The sequence below is a fragment of the Rhinatrema bivittatum genome, chromosome 3 (assembly GCF_901001135.1).
Source record: "Rhinatrema bivittatum chromosome 3, aRhiBiv1.1, whole genome shotgun sequence".
NCBI lineage: Eukaryota > Metazoa > Chordata > Amphibia > Gymnophiona > Rhinatrematidae > Rhinatrema > Rhinatrema bivittatum.
Window position 1 is genome coordinate 525,954,389 of NC_042617.1, and position 16,263 is coordinate 525,970,651.

The 16,263-nt window shown below is 45.4% G+C and overlaps 1 protein-coding gene across 3 annotated transcripts in view; it reads right to left on the reverse strand.

The window, feature by feature from the left end:
- RAB10 (RAB10, member RAS oncogene family) overlaps positions 1-16,263 on the reverse strand; it is a 221,331-nt gene that overhangs the window by 72,602 nt on the left and 132,466 nt on the right. For all 3 annotated transcript variants that reach the window (XM_029596272.1, XM_029596271.1, XM_029596274.1), the window contains exon 3: positions 10,148-10,208. In XM_029596272.1, the coding sequence (XP_029452132.1) occupies positions 10,148-10,208 (61 nt within the window). The remainder of the gene's footprint in view (positions 1-10,147; positions 10,209-16,263) is intronic.

Sequence of the window (16,263 nt, forward strand, 5' to 3'; positions counted from 1 at the left end):
CTGAGAGATCAGAAGCAGGTCCTTTCCCAAGGGAATGTGCCTGCGAATAGAGAGGTCCTGAAGGACTGGAAACCACACTTGGCGTGGCCAGTGAGGTGCTATCAGGATCCTGGTTCTCTTTTCCTGACGCAGCTTCACGAGAGACTTTGAGAGACGTGGAAATGGAGGGAATGCATAAAGGAGACCGGTTGCCCATGAGAGGGAGAACGCATCTCTTGGCTGCGAGTGTTGGCTGCGAGTGAAAGAGCAAAGGTTCTCTACTTTGCGGTTTTGAGGAGATGCAAACAGGACTATGTGGGGATAACCCCAACGTTGGAATATTGATTCCGCTACTGTGGGGTCGAGGAACCACTCATGTGGTTGAAAGGTGTGACTCAGCTTGTCCGCCAACACATTGTCCACTCCCGGCAAGTAGGTGGTCCTGAGGTACATCGAGTGGGAGAGGGCCTCCACCCATATCTGTGCCGCTTCCTGACAGTAGGTAGGAGCCCGTCCCTCCCTGTTTGTTGATGTACCACATGGCCACCTGGTTGTCTGTCTGAATTAGGATAACTTGGTTGGACAGGCAATCCCGAAATACCCTGAGAGCATATCTGATTGCTCGTAGCTCCAGGAAATTGATTTGGTGTTTGGCTTCCTCTGGAATTCAAGCTCCTTAGATCTGCAAATTGGCGACATGTGCTCCCCAGCCGAGGTAGGAAGCATTGGTGGTGAGAATTATTTAAGGGTCTGGAGCCTGGAAGAGTAGGCCTTGGAGGAGATTGATCTGATTTTTCCATCAGGCTAGAGACTGATGAAGTGGGTCAGTGATGTGGACAATGGTCGATAGTGGTTGGATGGATTGAATCCATTGTGACCTTAAAGTCCACTGCATGACTCATGGCCAAGCGGGCCATTGGGGTAACCTGTACTGAGGACACCATGTGTCCCAGCAGGATGAGGAAGTGGTGTGCAGTCGAGCGGTGCTGAGACTGTAGCTGGTGTGCGAGAGAAATGAGAATGAGAGCTTGCTGTCGAGGCAGAAATGCCTTTGCTTGAAAGGTATCCAAGTCTGCCCCTATGAAGGACAAAATTTGAGATGGGACTAAGCAGGATTTCACGTAGTTGACGAGAAATCCTAGTGAGATCAGAGTGTGTAAGGTGAGATGTAGGGACGACAGAGCAGCTTGCTGAGTGGGAGCCCTGATCAACCAATCATCGAGATGGGGTAGACGTGGACACCTTGAGTCCTGAGGAAGGCTGCTACTACTATGAGGCACTTGAAGACTTGTGGTGCAGATGCCAGGCCGAATGGTAGCGCTTAGGGCCTACCAGAAACCTCAGAAATCTGTGATGAGATGGAGTTATCACAATGTGTGTGTATGCGTTCTGGAGGTCTAGAGAGCAAAGCCAGTCTCCTCTTTGCAGAAGAGGAAGGAGGGAACCCAAGGTTACCATCTTGAACTTCTCTCGTTGGAGGTACTTGTTGAGGGCACTTAGGTCCAGAATTGGACGAATGCCTCTTGATTAGAAAGTACCAGGAATAGAATCCTAGGCCCTGTTGGGAGTAGGGCACTGGTTCTAATGCTCTGGACTGGAGGAGGAGGGAGACCTCCTGTTCCAGGAGTGATGAGTGGTCAGATGTTCCCCACGACAGCAGAGGTGGGGAATCCGGTGGGATGGAGAGAAAGTTCAGCTGATAGCCTTGAGAGATTATGGCAAGGACCCACTGGTCAGAGGTGATTGTGTGCCACATGTGTTGAAATGGCACAATCAACCTCCTACTGGTATCTGTGGCAGTGGAAGCTGGCTGCTGCTCTCTATGCAGGAGTCAAAAACCGGAAGCAGGGCCCGGCTGAGGAGCTGCTTGCGGCTTTTGTTTCCGAGGTTGACTGGACTGGGCCTTCTGGAAAGGTCTCGTGGGACGACCTCTAGTCTGTGGTGGATAGGACTTCTTTGGACGGAAAAATGACTTTTTAATGTCCTTCCTGAATGGCCGTTTGGAGGAATACTCAGAAGGCATCAGAGAGAGTTGACCACGGGTCTCATGATGCTCCTTGAGTTCCACCACCGTCTGCTGGATCTGTTCGTCAAACAGATTGTCTCCTATGCAAGGCAGATCAGACAATCTGTCTTGTACTTCAGGGCGCAAGTCCGAAGATTTAAGCCAGGCCCATCTTCTTGCAGAAATAGCAGCTGCAGATACCCTGGAAGCGGTGTCAAAGATATCGTAAGAGGACCTTATTTCATGTTTCCCTACTTCAAAACCCTTGTGAACCAGGCAAAGTCCTGTATCTGCTTGAATAAGACCCTGTTATACTGGGTCATATACAGTTGGTAAGAGGCGATCCGAGGGATGAGCATTGATCCCTGGAAGACATGCCAGCCAATGGTATCCAGGAATTTCTGCTCCTACCTGGGGGGGGGGGGGGGGGGGGGGGGGATGAAGAGTGGGGTTTTGAGTGTCGTGCCCTCTTTTGGGCAGATTCTACAACCACAGATTGGTGATCCAGTTGAGGTTTCTGGAACCCTGGGGCTGACTGGACTAAGTAAGTGGTATCTGCCTTTCGGTTGACTGGAGCTACCGAACCAGGGTGTTCCCAATTTTTTGAGAAGATCCAAAAGAACCTGATGAATAGGGATGGAGGTTATTTCCTTGGGAGCATCCAGGAATTGTAACAGCTCCATCATTTGGTGTCTATCATCTTGTTCAGACTGTAACTGGAAGGGAACTAACTCAGACATTTCCTTCGCAAAATTTATGAAGGACAAGTCCTCCGGAGGAGAACGCTTCCTGCTTTCAGTAGAAGGAGACGATGGCAAATCATCAGTGTCTGGAGATGAATAGTCAGTCCAGGTGTCATAGGGATCTGCACCTGTCCCTCTAGGAACCTGAGGAGGATGGGACGATGGTATTCCTGAAGGTCCCGGTCTAGGCTCTGAAGGCATCGAGGGAAGTACTGGAGGCACCGATGAAGGCATCGAGGGCATCGATGGATGGATCGGTGGCACCGATGGCCGAGGTATTGGCAGGACTCCCGATGGAGGAAGACGGAACGGTGTTTCTCCTCCCGATGAAAGAGTAAGTGGAGAAGGCACCGGAGCCATCGGTGATCCAGGATCCATCGGTAGAAAGGCGGCTATAAGCGCTTCCATGTTCAAAAGCAGCGGTGTCAATGCTGCCGGAATTAAATTGATGGTTGGTTTCGCAACCGGCACCAGTTTCGGCGCCGGGGGAACTTGGAATCTGTACATCGCCTTATTGATGGCCTCCTGAACCATCCGGTCCAGTTCTTCACGGAGACCTGGAGCAATCGGCCTCGGCTCCAGATGGGGAGAATGAGGCAGAGGCATAGCCGGAGGGACCACCATTAAAGGCGGAGTTGCGGCTCCCAATACCCGTCCAGGTGAGGGTTGCCTCGGTGACCCAGTGCCAGAAAGGGTATATGCCTTTTCTGGACAGGGTTTCTTCGATGGCAGCTCAGACAATGGCGAAGTCGATGATTTTCCTTCATCAATGGTCCGAGGCTTCCGGTGTCGATGTTTCTCTCTACAATCCCTTCAGTCCTGAGGGGGAGTAGAGGTAGTCGATGGCCAGGAAGTCTATGCCGGTGCAAAGTGGACGGTGCCGGTTCAGACGACGTCGATGCAATGGACGGCATCAGAGTTTGAGAACGGAAGAGAAGTTCCATTTTCTCCATTCTGGCTTTGCGACCTTTTGGTGTCATTAAGGCACATTTGGTGCAAGTTAGGACATCATGCTCGCACCCGAGGCACATTACACAGACTTTGAGGGTCTATTATGGACATGGTGCGAGTACAGTCAGGGCACCGACAGAACCCCGACGCCATGGCCTTTGAAAAATTGAGCCGCAGTGCGGTCGACGGCCAGTAGGCCACAAGGGCCAACCTCTACAGGAATCGACCGAAAATGGGTAAAAAACTTACTGGAGTACAACAGAATCAAAAATTTGAAAGGGGGACCCATATAGGGTATGAAAGTTTTTAGTAATTCCGTGAGGTAAATTCCTGTCAGGAATCTCTGTGGAGCTCCTTAACCCACGTGGCTACTGCTGCACGGAAAAAAGAAGACTGAAGGGGGACCCCTGCTGGCTGCAGGTTTAGTGCCATGCTGGGCATGTCCAGTAGATGCCAGTCAAAGTTCTAGAAACTTTGACAAAAGTGTTCCGTGATTGGGCTCCATCCTGTGATGTCACCCATATGTGAAGGCTACCATCCTGCTTGTCCTGTGAGAATGGTCTATGAATGATCAGATTCCTCAAGTTTGAAAAGGGCTTGGGTAGGCCCCACAGCCTTTTGTTGAGGAATCTGTTACCTATATTACTTGGCAAGAAGTAGACCGAGTAGTGCCCCTTCTTGAAGAAAAAAGGTCTGGCCACCAGCCCAACTCTTATTTCATTTCTTTCAAAATCTGTATTTTGTTTAACTGTTGAGCAAGATGGTCTTGTTAAGAACAAAGGCCACACTGCCTGGTATATGAAAGTGGGTCAGTCAAATAATGTGGATTGCTGCCCACCTATGGTCCAGAACAACCAGCACTTCCCCGGATGATGACTGATCTGTGTTCAATAGTCTGTATATCAGGGGTCTGAGAATGTTTGCTCAATCTGTCAGAAGGCAAGTTTCCTCAAAACCGAATTTATTCAAGTTCTAATGAATTTGATTTTCTGGGAGGTAATTAGAATCAATTTCTTGAAATTCACAAAGAACTATCAGTTTTTTCAGGGAGGTTTCTGGAATTCATCATTACAACCCAGTTGTCTAAGTAAGAGAGAACATGGAAGTCCTGTCATCACAGATGCACTTCTACTACAGCCCTCTGTGCTGCTGATAGGCCAAAGGGAAGCATTCTGTATTGAAAGTGAGATGAATTCACTATAAAATGCAGATAATTCCAGTGGGAGGAATGGATGAGAAGAGGAGCATAAGCATCCTTTAGATCTAGTGCACACATTCACTACCCCTTTTAGATGAATTGTGCAGAGAGTGTCCATATTAATTAACCCCCAGATATATGCTTGTTCAGGCTACTTAAATCAGTGCTCCAGATTCCTTGGAGTTGAGGAATTAGAGCCCCTGGCCATATTATGCGGAAGAACAGGTTCTATTGACTGAGTAGCAACTCCACTTCTAGGTGAGTTGCACTGAGAGAGATCTGAATTGAAGGCTGAATGATAAGGAAGCCAGAAGAAACACCAACAGTATCTAGACTCCACATTCTTGAGAACTCAATCTTTCATTAAGCTGTGCCACTCCTTTAGGTAGTGACAGGTGCTTTTCCCCTACTGGAGGGGGAAAATGCTGAGCTTGGAATGTGGTGAAAAATTTGGTCCAGGCTTGGGCTGAACTTTCTGTGCTGTTTTTGGACAACGGCATGTACACTGTCGAGCACAAACTGAAAACTGCTGATGCTGTAGAAGTAGAGGCGGGATCCGGCATCATTGGAATTACCAGAAAGGAAGTCTCCGGAAATAGGGTCTTAAGTGTAGTGGGTGCGCCTTGTTGAAGACTGAAGTCTTGTCCCATAAAAAGGGACTGAATTGGTACATGTTTTTTTATCTGGGCTTTTCTCTGGAAAGATGATTTCAGACAGGGATCATCTGGCAACTTGTTGTGGACATAATCACTCAAGCTACCGGCTCTCAAGCAAGCCATGCAGCGTGCTCTGATGGCAACTAATGAAGCATGTGCCATGGTATCAAACACTATGTAGACGGATCAAATAAGACGGCATGTGCATCCTTCAGCAACCAAGAGTGATTGAGGGAATACATTTCTGCCTTCATTGCCTGGAAGAAAAGATTTTAGATTTTGAATATAATCATGTAAGTACTGAGCCATAACAGAACTGATGACAGGAAATTTGTGTTTTAAACAGTGCTTTGGATCATCTTTTTAACCTAAATTGCCAGAAGGCTGGGATCTTTCCCTGGTGGAGAATTCAAGGGCATCCTTAGAAACATAGAAATGACGGCAGAAGACGACCAAACGGCCCATCCAGTCTGGCCAGCAAGCTGTCCCTTCCACCCCCACCATTAATGTAGAGAGCAGTGTTGGAACTGCATCTAAGTGTTTTCTCCATCTTTTAAAGTGCCAAATCTACCACAACTGATTGATGAGTCAATTGTACTCCAACCCTACAATTTTTACCCTCTATATTTCAGATCTAGTTTCCTTCCCACATTTGCATTTGAAGGAGATATTAATCAGGGTAGAGATTTCAGTCCCCTCTGGGAAAATGGAACAAAAATTGGCCATTCTCTGCATTTCTTCCTTGCCCATATGGGCTGGGTTAACTTTCACAATTGCGGTCATGGAGAAGGTGGGACTCCCTCTTGTGGGAATAAATAATCATCTTTAACTGGAACTAGTGAAGACCAGTTACAAGAGAAGGTGATTCTCACTACCCCCTAGATTATGAAGTCAGATGACTATGAATATCAGCATGGGGCTATAAAGGGGATATACCCCTGGTAAGCCATTATAGGTCCACCCAAGGTGCCCTTACTGGGCTCTAGTGGAGCTGTATCTTCACCACTCTCTTAATATCCCCATTTATATAGGGGACAGATGATAGGAATACAATGGAGAGAAGACCCATTTCCTATACCACCCTTGACAAAGGTCCTTGGGGGCTTCTGCATAGCAGGTGCCAGGTGAGTAGCACTTGTGTCATGGGCACCAAAAGTGCACAAGCTTCAATGGAAAAGCACTTGCTTCAACAATGCCAAGTGAGCGGTGTTTGTTTTGATGGTACCAAGTGGCTTCTGCATCAACGGCACCAAGAACATGCAAGCTTTAATAGAGCAGTGCCTGCTTCAAAGGTGAACACCATAAGAGAGAACTGCTTGCTTCAATGGCACAGAGGATGATGATAGCATAAGTGGTATGTGCGTCAATGGCATCGCAAACAGTGCTTTCGTCACTGACGCTGTAAGTAACACATGCTCCAACAGCACTAGAACAGGTGTATCCTGGACAGGGTCCTGAATAGCATATATCTTGCAAACATTGTGCCTCCTCAACCACACCCAAAGGCAGTCATTAGCTAAACAGTTCCAGCAAGGTTTGCAGCTCTGACTGAGCTCTATACAATGAAGCTGTTCTACGGGGCTGGAACATTGACAGTGGCTGTGTGCCAGACTGCTAAAGTACCAGACAATGTACTCTACTTCCACAGGCCGCTCAACCCTAAGGTCAGGGCAGTTCTGGAATCCAGCACCATGGGGGTGGGGGGAGTCTTGCACAGACAGCTCCACTTGCCACAGCAATGGAGAAGCTGGAGGTTCTGGGCAAAGAATCCTGGAAGTCAAGGGGAGCTATCCTCTGAACCAGTTTTCCTCCTCCTATTTAGTTATTTTTTTTTGGTGGGGAGGAGAGTGAGAGAGGGGCAGCACAAGTGCTACAGACATGCTGCCAAGCAGCTAAGAACAAATCAAATATAAAAGAAGTCTAGAAAAAAACCCAAGAACTGTATTGTCTTCAGATATTCTGGAGGAGAAAATTTTTTTTTTCTCTTTCAGATAGCACTGAAAAGTGCTGTTTAGGGGCTGCTGAAGAGAGGCAATTTTAAGACTAACTTTATCAAGATTTTTAAAGAAAAGAGTAAGCAGTACATATCCAGGCTGTGCTAAGACAAAAAAACCCAAAAAAACCCCAAGGGATTCACTAGGTAATGCTCGTGCAAGAATTCCTGCACATGTTCAGTAGAGCAGAAAGCTCCACTATCTGAGAGGGGGCCACTGAGTACCGCCGGATAAGCAACCCTGTTTATCGATTGAGAACACAGTGATAACATATATACTCCCAATTACTATAAATACAAATACATTTGCAACTCTCTGGTGGCCCCTAAATAAGTTTTCACTCATTTTAATTTTTATTTTGAGGGGGGTAGTGCAGTTTGTTTGCTATGGTTGCCCACAAACTGCTCTCAACTCCCTGAGATTTCAACTGAACTGGCTTGTTTTCCTAAAGTAGAAACAAAAAACAGGGAGTGTGGGCATCACATGTGTGACAGGAAAAAAGTGTGAGATAGGGGTCACTGGGTGCCCTATCTGTGGCAGAAACGCAAATGAAATTAGATGAACAGTTCAAACATTTGAGGCTTGGTGGGGGAAACAGAGGGGAAGAGATTTTAAAAGGTCAGTTTCCCTATAGCAAATTATGCTTAAAAAAATAAGATCCCACAACTATTCACCATAAAGAATAATTTTTTTTTTTTTTAAAGCAGAGAACTAATCAGCAGTTAAATTCCAACAATAATCTAGCAACAGAAATGCTGAACTACACAAGGTCAGCAGAACTCTCTGCCAAAGTTCTTTTTTCCTTCCACATTAGCATGTCCAATTTATTATCAGTTAACAAGCAGGTAAGGCCTGCAGGTCTATAAACAAAACCCTTGCTCTGGAGAATCACCCCTGTATTGGAGTCGATGTTTTGCTTTTCTTTTTTACTGCTGCACTGACAAGAGTGGAGAGCTCCAGGTGCAGCAAAACTTCAAAGGGAGGAGAAATGGCATCAACTACCAATACCATAAATAGAATTTTAGAAACTTTACTTTGAAATAAGCTTCTAAAAATTCTTTAGATTAGATATGAAGGTGAAAGGGTCAAGTGTAAACCAAATAAGAAAGATACTCTGCAAAAATAGCAAGCAACATCTTTCAATTATTTTTAGCTCTCACTTGTATTTTCCACTGTAACAATGATTCTATTGTAATGTTACATGCTTAATGACCCAAATAACCACAGCCCTCTTCTGCAGCAGCTCTGTGGTAGATTCTGCATTAAGAGGTAAAAACAATTCTGCAACATTTTTACAATAAAATGTACATTTAAACTTAAAATTTTCTAACTTTGTCTAGATAACTTTCCTTTTAGTGGAATTTACTTCCTGTTAACATTAGATCAATGGAATTTCCTAACATGTTTAGGAAAGTTGTCAAGACATTGTTTCTTACAGGCTTTTGGGTAGTAATAATGTAGCATTATGGTGGCCAAGCCTTAATTGATTTAATCTAACGTCTTATGTTCAGCAACACTAGTTATCTGCTCTGCCCTGTTTTGAGTTTGCTGTGAATTTATTTATATTTTGATTATGTACTCCATGTAATTCGCCCTGAACTCTGACCTGAGCACAATGCAAGTCTTTTAAATAAATAGACATTGTTTCTGGGTGGAGAATAAGGATTCCAGTATGGAAAAGGGAGAAAGGGGATCACCTTCGAGATAGGGAAGCGGCAATGATTGGGGGGGGGGGGGGGGGGGGGGGAGGCAGCAATCTCCTCTGTCATTACTCCCCCTTACCTACCTCGCACATCCTTTTTCCCATGCTCCCTTCCCTCTCCTCTATCGGCTTTCTTAGCTGCTTTCCCACAGCACATTCTCCCCCTTCCTAAACCCCATCCCTCTACTTCAGGCTCTGAATCCAATGCTCCCAGTCAGTTAGTGGTAGTTAGGAGAGCAGCTATACCATTGTCCTCCTCTGCTGCCTAGGATCTAGCTCTGTTTGAACCACAAGGGAAACCATAGCGCAGCGTGCTTAAACAAGTCAGGTCCCAAGTGACAGTCTGAGGTACTTCCATTCTCCTCCTACTATTGACCAATTTGGAGTGGAATTTGGAGCAGAGGAATCAGGTTAGAGCATAGAACAGAGGACAGGATCAAAAGGTGATCCCTTACTTTCCCATGATTGTGAAGGGACTAGAAAAATCCACAACAAGGGTTAGATTTTGCAGACTTCCTGCAGCATCTTAGGCTCCCTATTTATCATATAAATGGACTAGATCCATGTCACCTATAACTTATATTATATAAGCATGTACCAACATTGTAATGGCACTTTTATAGATACATTTTTTAACCACATTAAATATACGTGCCTCTATGTAAACCGTTGTGATGGTACATTACTAAACGACAGTATAGAAAAGATTTTAAATAAATAACTGGACTGAGGCTTCCAGTACTTTTTTATATTCATTGTCAAATGACCATCAGACTGCCTTGGTTGGAGGTGAGCCAGGGAAAAGCTCAATTTGTACATTACTTTGTACATTGTAGAAGCCACTGAGAAGTATGTGTTGATAAATGTATTACGTATCCAGGCTAGAAAATTGGTATCAACTATTCTGAGCATCACTTACCATATCTGTAGCTTTATCTTTTTTCCTTGCAGTTCAACAGTTTTGATCTTGAAGTCAATTCCTACAATAAATAATTCAAGCACTTAAAACAAACAGCATAAATACAGAATGCCACTTATAGTTTCAGTTTTTAGAATTCCCAGATTTTTGGGAATATGCAAAACCTTAACAGTCACGAGTCGAAAATGAAGCATCTAAACAAAAGTAAATCAACTATATACAGAATACCTAAATCTACTAGTCCATACCAGTTTCAATTGTCAACAATATTCATAACCAATTCACCAAGCGATATGAAACTAACAGATCAGAGCACTTTATGAAGGCTGAAATATGAATGCAGAACAGATTTGGCTTAGCAGAAAAATCTGCATAAAATGTTCTGCTTTAACACTGGGGAAATCATAAAAAATATGGTTGAAATATTGGTATACTAAAATTTAGTCTATATAAAAAATATGTTGTAAAGTACAAAACAAATGTAAGTACTAGTGTACCAAACGGGCCAAAAATGTCAGTGTTTAATGTCCAAAAAAAAGCTTCTAACCAAATGAGGACTTGACTATGTTCAACCTCCCAATTCAGAGAACTACCTCCAGGGAACTGGATGGCAGAAAGGAAATGGTAAAGGCTGTATCTCTAGGTCACCAGTCAAACTCCAATTTAAGTCAGTAGAGTTTTCAAAACATAGCCTCTGCAAAATAAATTGGTGGAACCCACTTCCTTCAAGTGTGTTTTTTCTTGCTCTCTACTTTTGGGTGCTAGACCAATATCCAGCAGATGGCTGTATATTTCCCTAAAAACCATTAACACTTTGCCAACAACTGTCAGATTGTTTTTACTCAGATTGGCACTAAGGACTGCACAAACATGGAAACTGAATTACCCTTCATCCTAAGACATGGTCTCCCCAAAGCAAGGTTGAGACACAGCTACAAGGGAACATACTTCAGTGGCACTAAATTCAATATAATGCTCATTAAAATAGTTTCCACAAAAAAACCCCCCAAACAAACCAAATATTGTAGCTGCACTCACTTTTTTCCCCATTCAATTCCAAATCAGTTTCCATTCCAAAATGACAAAAGGCAACTTAAAATATTTCCATTGCATATACATCTTTAGGTTAATCAAAATTCATAACCCAATACAATAACTTGTTAAATAAATCTTCAAATCAACAACTCAGTTGATCTGAGTTAAAATGAAATCACATACTTTATTATGCATTAATGATCAATTTTATTAACAAATATCACTGTTTAAGTACATAAATGACAACAGCACCTGGAATATTATGTGCAAATCCAGACATCACATAAAAAAAAAAAAGATATATATAGCTGAATTAGAAAAGGGCAACGAAATGATAAAGAGGATGGAACAATTCTATGAGGAAAGGCTAAAGAGGTTAGGGCTCTTAAGCTTGAAGAAGATACAACTGAAGGGGAAATATGATAAAGCAGGATGTTAGTCCTCACATATGGGTGACATCATCAGGATGGAGCCCAATCACGGAAAACTTCTGTCAAAGTTTTCAGAACTTTGACTGGCCCCTACTGGGCATGCCCAGCATGGCACTAACCCTGCAGCCAGCGCCGAAAAATAAAATAAAACGTTAGGAACCCAACACCGCGGGGCGGCGGGTGGGTTTCGTGAGGACTAATTCTGCTGTCCTGTGAGAACACCTGTTACAGGTAAGCAACATTTTGCTTTCTCACAGGACAAGCAGGATGGTAATCCTCACATATGAGTGAGTACCGAGCTGAGGATGTTCGAACATGCACCAAATGTACCCAAAGGCGTGCAACAGGCACAACAACTGGGGTGGAATTTGGTAGAGGGCATCCTGAACCCCACCGGGCAGGCGGAAGTGTGTTGGTACGTCACGTCGTAAATAGGTTACAAAGGACAGACTGGCCGAAGATGGAATCTTGCTTCTGGCTTTGTCCAAGCAATAGTGGGCTGCAAAGGTGTGGAGAGAACTCCAAGTGGCAGCCCTGCAAAGGTCAGGAAGCGGCACCGATCTCAGGTGTGCTACTGAAGTCGCCATGGCCCTCACAGAGTGTGCTTTAACATGGTCTTGAAATGGAATGCCCGCTTGCTGATAGCAAAAGGATATGCAGTCCGCCAACCAGAAGGAAAGAGTCTGCTTACCCACAGGCTTTCCCAACTTGTTAGAGTGGAAAGAGACGAACAATTGAGTGTTGTCCCTGTGGGCCGCTGTACGGTCTAGGTAAAATGCTAGAGCCCGTTTACAGTCAAGGGTATGCACAGCCTGTTCTCCTGGGTTGGCATGGGGCCTGGGAAAAAAGGTAGGTAGTATGATGGATTGATTAAGATGAAAATCCGAAACTACCTTAGTTGAGAATTTCGGGTGAGTGCAGAGTACCGACCGGTCCTGCAGAAGTTTAGTGTAAGGCGGATAGGTAACTAGTGCCTGCAATTCACTAATTCTGCGAGCTGAAGTGATTGCCAAAAGGAAAATCACTTTCCATGTGAGATATCTAAGGTCACAAGAGTGAAGAGGCTCAAATGGTGGTTTCATGAGCCAACCCAGAACCAGATTAAGGTCCCAAGAAGGGACCGGAGGATGTAGTGGAGGCTTGATATGGAGCAAACCCTTCAAAAAGCATGTTACAAGGAGTTGTACGGATAAAGGGACATCCCCGATACCCTTATGGAAGGTGGCTATCGCACTGACATGCATTCTGATGGAAGAGGTCTTTAGACCTGATTCCGACAAATGCCAAAGATAGTCCAAAAACTTCGGGATTGGACAGGAAAAGGGGTCAAGGGACTGAGAAGAGCACCATGGCGTGAACCTTTTCCATTTGTAAGAGTAAGATTTTCTCGTGGAAGGCTTTCGCGAAGCAATCAAGACACAGGAAACTGGATCTGAAAGGTTAAGTGGTTGAAGGATCAACCTTTCAACATCCATGCCGTCAGGGACAAGGCTTGAAGATTGGGATGGCGTAGGCTCCCATCGTTCTGAGTGATCAGGAGCAGGTCTTTTCCCAAGGGAATGTGCCTGTGGATGGAGAGATCTTGAAGTATTGGAAACCACACTTGGCATGGCCAGTGAGGTGCTAACAGGATCATGGTTCCCTTGTCCTGACGTAACTTCACGAGAGTCTTCGAGAGAAGAGGAAGTGGAAGGAATGCATAAAGTAGACAGATTGCCCATGAGAGGGAGAATGCATCTCTGGGCTGAGAGTATTCGCTGTGAATGAGGGAGCAGTAATTGTCCACTTTGTGGTTCTGAGGGGACACAAAGAGGTCTATCTGAGGATATCCCCATTGTTGAAAGATGGAGTTCGCTACCGAGGGGTTGAGAGACCACTCGTGCGGTTGAAAGACGTGACTCGGCTTGTCTGCCAACACATTGTCCACTCCCGGCAAGTAGGTGGCTCATCGAATGGGAGAGGGCGTCCGCCCATATCTGCGCAACTTCCTGACAGAAGGAAGGAGCCTGTGCCTCCTTGTTTGTTGATGTACCACATGGCCACTTGGTTGTCAGTCTGAATTAGGATGACCTGATTTGATAGGCGATCCTGAAAGGTCCTGAGAGCATATCTTATTGCTCGAAGCTCCAGGAAATTTATTTGGTGTTTGGCTTCCTCTGGAGACCAACAACCTTGTGCCTGCAGATCTGCTATATGAGCTCCCCATCAGAGGTTGGAAGCGGTGGTGAGAATGATTTGAGGATTTGGAACTTGGAAGTGCAATCCCTGGATGAGATTGGTCTGATTTTTCCACCAGGCAAGGGACAGAGAGTGAGTCTGTGATGTGGACAATGGTCAACAGAGGCTGAATAGCTTGAGTCCATTGAGACCTCAGAGTCCAATGCATGAGCCTCATGGCCAAGCGGGCCATTGGTGTGACATGGACTGAGGATGCCATGTGTCCTAGGACGACGAGAAATTGGTGTGCAGTCGCCACATGTTGAGACTGCAGTTGGTGAGCAAGGGACACGAGAGTCAGTGCACGTTATCGAGGCAGGAAAGCCTTTGCCTGTAAGGTGTCCAAGTCTGCCCCAATGAAGATGGGACTAAGTAGGATTTGTCGTAATTGACGAGAAACCCTAACGAAATTAGAGTGTGTAAGGTTAGATTGAGGGACGACAGAGCAGCTTGCTGAGTGGGAGCCCTGATTAACCAATCGTCCAGATAGGGGTAGACATGAACACCTTGTGTCCTGAGGAATGCTGCAACGACTACGAGACATTTTGTAAAGACTCGTGGAGCAGATGCTAGGCTGAATGGAAGCACTCTGTATTGATAGTGCTTGAGGCCTACTAGGAACCTCAGGTATTTGCGATGAGTTGGACTTATCACAATATGGGTTTATGCGTCCTGGAGGTCCAGAGAGCAGAGCCAGTCTCCTCTTTCTAGAAGAGATAGAAGTGATCCCAAGGTGACCATCTTGAACTGTTCTCGCTGGAGGTACTTGCTTAGGGCCCATAGATCTAGAATAGGATGGACACCTCCCGATTTTTTGGGGATTAGGAAGTACCGGGAATAGAACCCTAGGCTTTGCTGAGAGTGAGGAACGGGTTCTATTGCTCTTGACTGGAGAAGGAGGGAGACCTCTTGTTCCAGAAGAATGGCGTGGTTGGACGTTCTCCACATCTGCAGAGGTGGGGAGTCCGGTGGCAGGGCGAGAAAGTTCAGATGGAAACACAATGCCAATACACATTGGTCGGATGTAACTGAATGCCACATGTTCAATTGTTCAATGTAAACCGATTTGATTTGCATCTAATGCAAGAAGACCGGTATATAAAAAAACCAAAATAAATAAATAAATGTTGTGGAAGTGGCACAGTTGACCCCCCATTGGTATGTGCGACAAAGGAATCTGGCGGCTGCTCTCCAAGTGGAAGTCAAAAACCTGAGGCAGGCCCCAGCTGGGGAGCTGCTAGTGGTTTTTGTTTTCGGGTTTGACCAGACTGAGGTTTTTGATAAGGTCTCGTAGCACGGGATCTGGCTGGTGGCGGGTAGGACTTTCTTGGACAGTAGAATGACTTATTGGAGTCCTTTCTAAAGGGCTGCTTTGAGGAGAAGTCGGAAAGCATTGAAGAGAGCTGTTTTAGGGTCTCATGATGGTCTTAATTCAGCAACTGTGCATTGGATTTGTTCGCCGAACAGATTATCTCCTACACAAGCCAGGTTAGGCAACCGGTCTTGCACTTCTGGGCGAAGGTCAGAAGACTTGAGCCAGGCCCACAGTCTCGCCGAAATAGCAGCTGCAGACACTCTGGTAGAGATGTCAAAGATGTCATAAGATGTTCTGATCTCATGCTTGCCTCAAAATCTTTGCTTACAAGGGTTTGTAGTTGGTCTTGGAATTGCTGAGGCAGGGAGTCTGAGAAGTCCTGTATCTGCTTGAAGATGACCCTGTTATATTGGGTCATATAAAGCTGATAGGCAGCAATTCGGGAGATGAGCATGGCTCCTTGGAATACTCGGCGACCAATGTTGTCTAGGAATTTTGGCTCCTTATCAGGAGGGGTAGATGAGTGAGGTTTTGATCTTTTTGCCCTCTTTTGTGCAGACTACCATGACCAAGTGGTGATCAAGCTGTGACTTCTGAAATCATGGGGCTGACTGTACTAAATAAGTAGTGTCAGCTTTCCTGTGTACTGGAGCAATTGTTCCAGGATTTTCCCAGTTCTTTTCGAGGAGATCAAGAACCTGGTGGACGAGAATAGAGGTTATTACCTTGGGGGCATCCAGGAATTGGAGCAACTCCATCATCTGGTGCCTATCATCCTGTTCCATCTGCAATTGAAAAGGAACCAATTCAGCCATTTCCTTCACAAAATTTATAAATGAGAGTTCCTCTGGAGAAGAATGCTTTCTACTCTCAGTGAGTGATGGTGGTGAAGGTATCTGTGTCTGATGAGGTATCATAAGGATCAACATCCTTTCCTCTAGGAAGTAGAGGGGGACAGGGTTGTTGGATACCTGAAGGTCCTGGTCTAGGCTCCGAAGGAATCATCGGAGGATCAATGATGGCATCGAAGGCACCAGTATAGGCATCGAGGGATGACTCTGTGGCGCCGATGGACGTATCGGCACAGATGGTTGGATTGGTGGGAAGTGACGTATCGG